Source organism: Cynocephalus volans, chromosome 7, assembly GCF_027409185.1.
Source record: "Cynocephalus volans isolate mCynVol1 chromosome 7, mCynVol1.pri, whole genome shotgun sequence".
NCBI lineage: Eukaryota > Metazoa > Chordata > Mammalia > Dermoptera > Cynocephalidae > Cynocephalus > Cynocephalus volans.
Window position 1 is genome coordinate 119,394,219 of NC_084466.1, and position 10,178 is coordinate 119,404,396.

General features: G+C 38.9%; 1 protein-coding gene across 1 annotated transcript; it reads left to right on the plus strand.

Moving 5' to 3' along the window:
* LOC134382610 (interferon-induced protein with tetratricopeptide repeats 1-like) lies at positions 1-9,936 on the plus strand. Its single transcript, XM_063103315.1, has 2 exons — positions 1-125; positions 8,422-9,936. The coding sequence occupies exons 1-2, from the start codon at positions 121-123 to the stop codon at positions 9,776-9,778; spliced, it is 1,362 nt and encodes a 453-aa protein (XP_062959385.1). The 5' UTR covers positions 1-120; the 3' UTR covers positions 9,779-9,936.
* The last annotated feature ends 242 nt before the right edge of the window (positions 9,937-10,178 follow it).

Below are 10,178 nucleotides of genomic sequence, written 5' to 3' on the forward strand. Positions count from 1 at the left end.
ATAGACCTCTTCTGGAGCTGAAACTCATCTGAAAATCCACAAGACAGACTGGCCAGATCTCAGAGGAGCCCATCTGGCTAAACAAAACACTACAGAACTGCTGCCTAATTTACAGCAACTATGAGGTAAGGGTTTCTCTGCCTCTCTGCCATTATGTCTAAAGTTTTGGAAAAAATGTTAATTAAATACTATGGCAACAGGTTTGGTCTCAGTGAGGTCAAATTTCCTAAGTTTTCTATGTGAGTATCTGCTTATGGACTGAAGGTGTGTGTGTGCACGCACGTGCACATTCAAACACACATAAACTGTTTTATAAATGCAGGCCTTTTAATTTTTGTTAGCATCAGCCTGAGGAAGCTCACCTCATGCTACAGCCCAAAGAAGAGAAGGAAAATGGGAAAAGAGTCTTGCAGGAAGGGAGATAATGATCCCAAACTTGGTTATTCTTTACCCCCAGATTCACTTCTGTATGACCCGGGGAAACAAGGAACAGCTTGTCTGGGTAGAGACAGGGCTTTCTGTTGACTCCTCACCAGGGAGACTAAGCAGGTCCCACAGGGCCATGTAAGCCACAGTCAGGGGCTTCTCAGATGTCCTGGGGGAAATATTGCGGGGCGGTAGTAGGAAAAGCTTACAGCCTTCCTCTGTAGGTGTCTGGTCTCACTTTCTGTGTTGCTGGGCTCCTGTGTCAGGCCTTCTCAGTCTGACTGGATTTGAAGTTAGCAGACGACCCCTTCTCTGGGGAATCCAGGCTGTCAGCAGATCCTTGACCTCCTCCTTCCCCTGGGTCTTGGCTGGAGTTCTATGCTTGGGAACATCCACATTTTCCTTACTTAAGGGGCTTAATGTGGGAATTTCTATATTGTTCTCTCTGAAACTTCCTTCAAATAATCCCTAATATCAGCAAATTATAAAAACTATTAATTAATATTGACTTGAAAATTTTTCCTCAGTGCTCCAGTGGGCAAAATTTTGAAGGGGCAAAAGTTCTAGACACTACACAATTACAGGCCTGTAATCAACCCTCCTCTAGAAACAGGTAGAGTTATCACTGATAATTAAAGTAATAACAACAACAACAAATGTTATAGAAGTAGCTATCACTTCCGGAATACTTACTAAATGCCAGCCTGGCTTCTAGAAGTAGTATGTAAATTATTACATTTAATTCTCAAGAGAAACCTATGGAACAGGGAATCTTGTATTATCCTGATTTTGCAATAAGGAGTCTTAGATTAAAAAATGTTAAGATCCTACAGACAATAAGTGGTAGAGCTGAGATATGAACCAGAGTGTCTAAATTCAATGATAGTTTATGAAACCTTAAACCAACGTTTCCCAAAGGGTGGCAGAGGGGTTTATGAGATCATTTCAGATGGCATACTAATTAGCTTCTATGTTTATTTCAACATGCACTAGGAACAATATTCTATTCAGGTTAGGGATATGATTTTTTATCGTGATAAAATTTACCATTTTAACTATCTTAAAGTAGGCAGTTTAGTGGGATTTAGGATTTTCACAATGTTGTTCAACCATCACCACTATCTAGTTCAAGAATATTTTTACCACTATGAAGAGAAACCCCACACCCATCAAGCAATGACTCCCTACTCTCCCTTCTCATCAAACATTCATCTGCTTTCTGCCTCTACGGATTTACCTGTTTTGGAGATTTCATGTCACTGGAAACATACAGTATGTGGCTTAGTGAATTCTAATGATTTTATGTTGCCTCAGCATCTATTTTGAATCTAGGTTTAACATTGTGACACCAGAAGCAAGGCTTAGTCAACCATGACACAGTGTCTAGTTCTCTTCCCCCTCCTCCCAGTTCCTCAATGTAGTTGATCCAGATACCACCATCTCCTGGTTGACCACCTTCCTAGGAGATAGCTAGATATGACTACGTGACTTGCCCCACTGACCCCCGCACCCTGCATGGACTGGGCAGATATGCTGCAGTGACCCACTTGCTATAAACCCACCAACTAGAACTCTTCACAGAAAACCCACTAATGTAGTGCCCTGGACCCCAATACAGGCTTGGTCCCACAGCTTCCTCTTTTTCTCTTGTTCCCCACCTGCTGATTGGGCATGTGTTGTGTTTGTTTTGCTATAACAGAAACACCTGAGACTGTGTGATTTATAAGGAAAAGAGGTTTATTTAGCTAACGATTCTGGGACAGCTGCATCTGGCACGGGCCTCAGGCTACTTCTGCTCATGGCGGAGAGTGGCAGGCAGCTGGCGGGAACAAGCAGATCACATGGTGAGAGGAAGCAAGAGAGAGAGAGAGAGAGGAGGTGCCAGGGTCTTTTTAAGGAACGAGCTCTCGCAGGAACTGATAGAGCGAAAACTCACTCATTAATCCCCCCTCCCCTAGGGAGAGCATTAATCCATTCATGAGGGATCCGCCCCCATGACTCCATCAGTTTCCAGCACTGCCACATGGGGGATCAAATTTCCACATGAGTTTTGGAGGGGACAACACATCCAAACTCCATCAGCATGTGGTTCCCCAACAGCTTTCTCTTTCCCATTGGCCCTGGAAGGGATGCTGCCCTCTACTCTTTGGGGTCTATAAGTCACAAACTGCCCGTGTTATTTCATGTGTGTTTTCAGTTGCTTCCTCTGTGTCTCATCTGACCAGTACACACCCAAATCTAACTTCTTTCCAGGTCAGGGCTCTCCTAGAAAGTGGCTATCTTGGTAGGAATAAACTAAACACAGGGCAGACAAGAGCCACAAGGGCATTCACCAGTACAAAAAAGTTTCCTAAGAGAGACACACCTGGTAATGGGTCAGACAGACCCTTAGGCATTAGCCATCCACCAGGAAAAAGAAGTATCCTATGGAAGGCACAATGTAAATATCCATGATCACCTCCCCTGGAGCCCCACGAGAGCAGGGCTAGAGTTTGTAGCAAATTTCATGACAGAGATCTTTAGACCAAATTAGGAAAAATGAAAAAAAAAACAGAGAGAGAGAGAGAACTATGACAGTGGCCTTTTGTGTCTGGTTTCTTTCATTTAGCATAATGCTGTCAAGATTAATCCATGTTGTAGCATGTATCAGAACTCCATACGTTTCATGGCTGAAGAATATGCTGTCTTATGAATATACGACATGTTGTTTGTCCTTCATCAGTTGATGAAAATTGGAGTTGTTTCCACCTTTTGGCTATTGTGAATAGTGCAACAATGAACATCTGTGTACAAGTTTTTGTTTAAACAGCTGTTTTAAATTATTTTGAGTATATACCCAGCTGTGTGGTACACCCAGAAATATATACCCAGCAGCGGGTCATATGGTAGTTTTCCATTTAACTTGCAAAGGGACCTCCAAACTGTTTTCCACAGCAGTTGCACCGTTTTACATTCCCACCAGCAATGTATTAGGATTCCAATTTCTCCATACCCTTGCCGACACTTGTTCACTTGTTCTTTTCCTTTTTTTAATTGTTGCTATAGCCGACTTAGTGGGAGAGAAATGGTACCTCATCATGGTTTGATTTGCATTCTTCTGACCACTAATGATGTTGAACTTATTTTTATGTGTTTGTTGGTCCTCCCTGACTCTTCTTCTTTGGAGAAAGGAATACTCAATTTGTTTGCCCATTTTTTTAACTGGGTTGCTTGTCCTTTTGTTGTTGAGCTATAAGGTGCTTACATACATTTCTCAATACTTGTATATCACAAACAAACATAGACCTAAGGGCTCGGGTCTTTCCGCAATAAAAAATAATGTTTTGGATGTGTCTCTGCAGCTCACTTTTCTCAATTAAGTATATATTATGAAAGTCCTTCAAACTCTTACTGGTTTGGATCTAATTCATGCAGTCCACTAGCTGCATAGAATTCTGTGGTGCTGATATAGCAAAATTTGTTTAACTATTCCCTATTGATATTTCCATTTTGTTGCTAATGAATACAATGTTGTAATGAACATTCTTGAACATACATCCTTAAGTACTGGTGTTTTTAATCTGGGAAATACAAAGGTACTTCAAAAAGCTTTTGGAAAAATAAAATTAAAAGATAACACAAATTTTTCTATGAAATTTTTGAAGATCCCTCACAGATTCTAAGAAGTGGAATTACTTTGTTGAATAAAACGTGTACTTTAATGACTATTATCAGATTGATCTTCATAAAAGCCATAACGATTCATGGTTGCAGAATTTGTATCCTCATCCATTTAAACAGTTGCCAATCTGAGTGGAATAAAGTCATAAACCACTGTTTCTTTAAATTGCATTTCCCGAGTGGCTAGGGACTTAGAGCATCTTTTTTCATATTTACTGGCTATTTGTATTTGCTCTCCCACAAATTACCTATTCATATAGATTTCTGTTGTTCTGTTGAACCATTACTGATCTGCCAAATTTTCAGAATCAGAACCTTCTCCATCTCTATTACACATATTTCCCACATTCTTTTTATTTTTCTATTCACCTTATTTAGAGCACCCTTCACATAAATATGTTTCAAAATGTTTTATTAAGGTAAAATATGCATAATATAAATTTATCATATTAACCTTTTTTTTGTGCAATTCTATCACATTCAGAACACTCACTTTATCGTGTAATGATCATCACCATATACCTCCACAACTTTTTCATTTTCTCAAATAGAAACTCTGTACCCACTGAACACTAACACCTGATTCCCATCTCCCCGACAGCCCCTAGTAATCACCTTTCCACTTTCTGTCTCTATGACTTTGACTACTCTAGGTACCTCTTATCAATGGAATCATACAGTATCAGTCCTTTTGTGACTGGCTTATTTCCCTTAGCATATTGTCTTTGAGCTTTGTCCATGTTGTAGCATGTGTCAAAATATCCTTTATTTTTAAGGCTGAATAATATTCGATTGTATATATATACCACATTTTGTTTATCCATTCATCCATTGATGAACATTTGGGTTGCTTCCATCTTTTGGCTCTTCTGAATAATGCTGATATGAACATGGATATATAAGTGTCTGTTTGAGTTCCTGCTTTCACTTCTTTAGGGTATGTACTAACTCCCAAAAGTAGAATTGCTAGATCACGTGGTAATTCTAAGGTTAATTTGTTGAGGAATTTTCATAGCATTTTCTACAGCAGCTGTCCCATTTTACATTCAAACCCACAGTGCACAACAATGCCAATTTCTCCACATCCTCGCCAATACTTAGTTTCTGTCATTTTTTTAATAGCCATCCTAATGGGCATGAAGTGGCATAACACTGTTGTCTAGAATTGTATTTCCCTAATGATTAGTGATGTTCAGCATTCTTTGATGTGCTTATTGGTCATTTGTGTATCTATTCAAGTCCTTGGCCCATTTTTAAATCAGATGTTTGGATTTTTGTTGCTGAGTTGTAGGAATTCTTTATATATTCTGGATATTAATCCCTTATCAGATACATGATTTGCAAATATTTTCTCTCTTTCTGTGAGTTGTCTTATCATTCTGTTGATAATCTCCTTTGACGCACCAAAGTTTTTAATTTTGTTGAGGTCCAACTTATCTATTTTTACAGTTGTTGCCTGTGATTTTGGTGTGGTATGCAAGAAAACATTGCCAAATCCAATGTCATAAAGATTTTCTCTTATGTTTTCTTCTATAAATTTATAGTTTTCGGTCTTACATTTAGGCCTTTGATCCATTTTGTGTTCATGATTGTGTACAGTGTAAGGTAATGGTCTAACTTCATCTTTGTGCATCTGGATATCCAGGTTCCTCACACCATTTGTTGAAAAGACTGTCCTTTCTCCATTAAATAGTCTTGGCACTCTTGTCAAAAATCATTTCACCATTGTTATGAACTAAATTATGTCTCCCTGACCCCAAATTCAGATGTTGAAGCCTTAACTCCCAACATGATTGTATTTGGAGAGAGGGCCTAAAAGAAGATAATAAAGGCCAAGTGAAGTCATAAGGGTGGAACCTTAATGGGTGGAGCCTTAAGAGGTGGAGCCTATCGGGCTGGTGTCCTTGTAAGAATAAAAAGAGACACCAGAGATCTCTCCATGTCTCAAACAGAGACTTATATACCTATGTTCATATTAGCATTATTCACAATAGCCAAAAGATAGAAGCAACTTAAGTGTCCATCAATGGATAAAAAAAACAAAATGAAAATGTGATATATATTTCCCAATTTTGATATTATACTATAGTTGTATAAGATATTATATGTGTTTGTGTGTGTGTGTGTGCATGTGTGTACGTATGCATATTATTCAGCCTTAAAAAGAAAGGACATTCTGACACATGCTACAACATGGATAAACCTTGAAGACATTACGCTAGGTGAAATAAGCCAGCCACAAAAGGACAAGGAAAGGCCATGTGAGGATGCTGCAAGAAGGTGGCCACCTGCAAGCCAGGGAGAGGGTCCTCACCAGGAATCAAATTGGCCATCACCTTGATCTGGGACCTCTATCTTCCAGAACTGTGAGAAAATTAATTTCTGTTGCTTAAGTCTACGGTATTTTACGGCAGCCTGAGCTCACTAATACAACCATATGTGTGAGGGTTTATTTCTGGGCTCTTCTATTCTATTGCATTGGTCTCTGTGTCTGTCTTTGTGCCAGTACCACAGTGTTTTCATTAGTGTAGCTTCATCGAAGTTTTGGAATAAAGACATGTGAGACATCCAACTTTGTTCTTCTTTTCCAAGATGTTTCAGCTATTTGGGAATCCTTAGATTCTACGTGAATTTTAGGATGAATTTTTTTATTTCTGCACAAAAGTAATTTTGATAAGGATTGGATTAAATCTATAGATCACCTTGGGTAGTACTGACATCTTAACAATATTAAGTCTTCCAAACCATGAACACAGGATGTCTTTCCATTTATTTGTGTCTTCTTTAATTTCTTTCAGCAATGTTTTGTACTATTTCATGTACAAGTCTTTTGCCTCTTTGGTTAGATTTATTCCTAAATATTTTATTCTTTTTGATGCTATTGTAAATGGTATTGTTTTCTTAGTTTCCTTTTTGGATTGTTTATCATTAGTGTATAGAAACACAACTAATTGTTACATGTTAATTTTGAGTCATGCAACTTTGCTGAATTTACTTATCAAAATTCTAACAGTTTTTGTGTGGAATCTTTAGGGTTTTCTACACATAATAAGATCATGTCATTTGTGAATGGAGATCATTTAACTTATTCCTTTCAGTGTGGATATCTTTTATTTCTCTTTCTTATCTAATTGTTCTGACTAGGATTTCCAGTGGTGAGAGTGGGCATACTTACCTTGTTCTTAATCTTTGAAGAAAAGCTTTCAGTCTTTCACAATGAGTGTGATGCTAGCTAAATGTTAACATATGTGTGTTATTTGTATATGACCCGCATTGTGTAGAGGTAGTTTCCTTCTATTGCTAGTCTGTTGATTGTTTTATAAATAAAAAGTATTGAATTTGGTCAGATATTTTTTCTGTATCAATTGAAATGATCATGAGATTTTTCTCCCTTCTTTCTGTTCATGTGGTATATTACATTAGTTGATTTTCATGTATTGAACTCTCCTTTTGTTTGACATTCTCCATTTATATGACATTCTTGAAATGACAAAATTACAGAGATGAAAAACGAATTAGTGTTTTCCAAGGACTAGGGATGTTTGCGGGGTGCCGGTGAGGAGGTGACAGGTATAATTATAAAGGAATAGCATGAGGAAAATGTGGTGGTGGTAGAGTAGTTCTCTATATCGATGGAGGTGATGGTTCCATAGGTACACTCATGTGAACAAATTACATAGAATTATATACACATTGTTGTACCAATGTCAATTTTCTAATTTTGATATTGTACTATAGTTATGTAAGATATAATCATAGGGAGAAAATGGATGAAGGATACACTGGATCTTTGTATTGTCTTTGCAAATTTCTATGAATCTATAATTATTTCCAAATAACAAGTGAGAAAAAAAAAACTTTGTTCAAATATTATCTTTCTTAGGTGGTCTTAATTTATTGCATATAAGCAGAAGAGGGTCTTCAAGTCAACAATGCTTCCTAAGGCTCTGCATTTTTAACTGGTCTCAGCCTATTTATATAAACAGTAAAATAGAAAACTCTTATGTAGCACATAACATGCTCTAACTGCTTTATCTATATGGGTTAATTAATCCTCTCCAAGCCCAGTGTGATAAGTACTATTGTCATCTCCATTTTATAAATGGGACTCTGAAGCACAGCATGGTGATTTGACTAGAAAGTGCCAGAGTCAGAGAATGGGGCCAAGCAAACTGCAATCACAGTCCATGCGTATCTTAAAATCCAGGTAATGTAAAGAAACTAAAACAAAGTGTGTTCCTTTCAAGAATAAAAACGAAAGTACAAGGGGTTTTATCTGGATTTTCTTTTGGCTGTCCTTCAACTAACAAATAAAAACTGCTTTTGCATTTACAGTAAGAATGCTGATGATCATCAGGTCGAAGATAGGCTGAAGGAACTGAGATGTCACTTTACCTGGGGGCTGCTAATTGAAGAGAGTGCAATACCTGATTTAGAAAACAGGGTCTTGGAAGAGATTGAGTTCCTAGACACCAAGTACAATGTGGGAATACACAACATGCTGGCCTATGTGAAGCACCTGAAAGGCCAGAATGAGAAAGCCTTGGAGAGCTTGAAAGAAGCGGAAGACTTAATCCAGCGAGATCATGCCAACCAATCGGAAATGAGAAGTCTGGTGACCTGGGGCAACTATGCCTGGGTGTGCTACCACCTGGGAAGACTGGCAGGAGCCCAGACTTACCTGGATAAGGTGGAGAGCACTTGCGAGAAGTTGGCAAGTCCTTTCCGCTATAGAATGGAGTGTCCTGAGATGGACTGTGAGGAAGGATGGGCCTTGCTGAAGTGTGGAGGACAGTATTATGAACGGGCCAAGGCCTGCTTTGAAAAAGCTCTGGAAGCAGACCCTGAAAACGCTGAATTCAGCACCGGGTATGCAATTGCCACTTATCGCCTGGATGGCTTTAATGCAGCAATAAAACGCACGGAGGGGTGTTCTTTGCACCCCCTAAGGCAGGCGATCAGGCTAAGTCCAGAAGATGCATATATTAAGGTTCTCCTTGCACTGAAGCTTCAGGAAGTAGGACAAGAAGCTGAAGGAGAAAAGTACATTGAGGAAGCTCTGACCAACAAGTCCTCACAGACTTATGTCTTTCGATATGCAGCCAAGTTTTACCGAAAAAAAGGCTCTCTGGATAAAGCTCTTCAGCTCTTAAAAACAGCCTTGCAGGCAACACCCGACTCCGTCTACCTGCATCACCAGATAGGGTGTTGCTACAGACAACAAATGATCGAAATGAAGGAAGCTACAAAGTTGCCACGTAGCAGAGAGGATGAAGAAAATGCAGACAGAATGATGAGATTAGCCATATTTCATTTTGAACATGCTATACAGAAAAAGCCCACATTTACAATAGCGTATATGGATTTAGCCAACATGTATACAGAGCAAGGTGAACATCAAAAGGTTGAGGACACGTACCGGAAAGCACTCACCCTGCATGATGGTAATAAGAGCCTATTGCAGGAGGTCCATTATCGTTACGGCTACTTTCTGCAATGTCACAAGCAATCTGACAATGAGGCAATTACCTACTATTTAAAAGCACTATACATAGAACCACAGTCAAATGCTAGACAAAAAATTCTCCGTGCTTTAGAGAAGTCGGTTAACAGAGTTCATCAGAATAAATCTGATGTGGAGAGTTTAAATCTCCTTGCGCTCGTGCACAGATTGAAAGAGGGAAGAGAGTGAAGCTCTGATGTCCTAGGAGAGACCCTGCACCTGGATGCTGGCCTGAGGCCTGTCTTTAGAAATATTAAATGTTAACATATCTAAATCTACCATCATACAGATCTTTCCTCATTAGTGTCTTCAAGAAGGTATGACAGGATAGATCACAAAAGAGTTGGGTGGCACATAGCACAGTCGCCTCAACTCCCCTTTGTGGCTAATGTACAGCATCCTTCTGAAGGGGAGAAAAACACAAATAATTTCTTTTCTCAACCTTCATAAATTCTTAGCTGGGACATCTCTCTAACAAAACAGATTTCTAACAAGAGAAAAGAAGAATTTTTAATTTTAATGCATGTTTTAACCATAAGGCAGGAGAGGCTCAGTTCAAAAGTCTCTCTCTCTCATGCCAGTGGCTTGG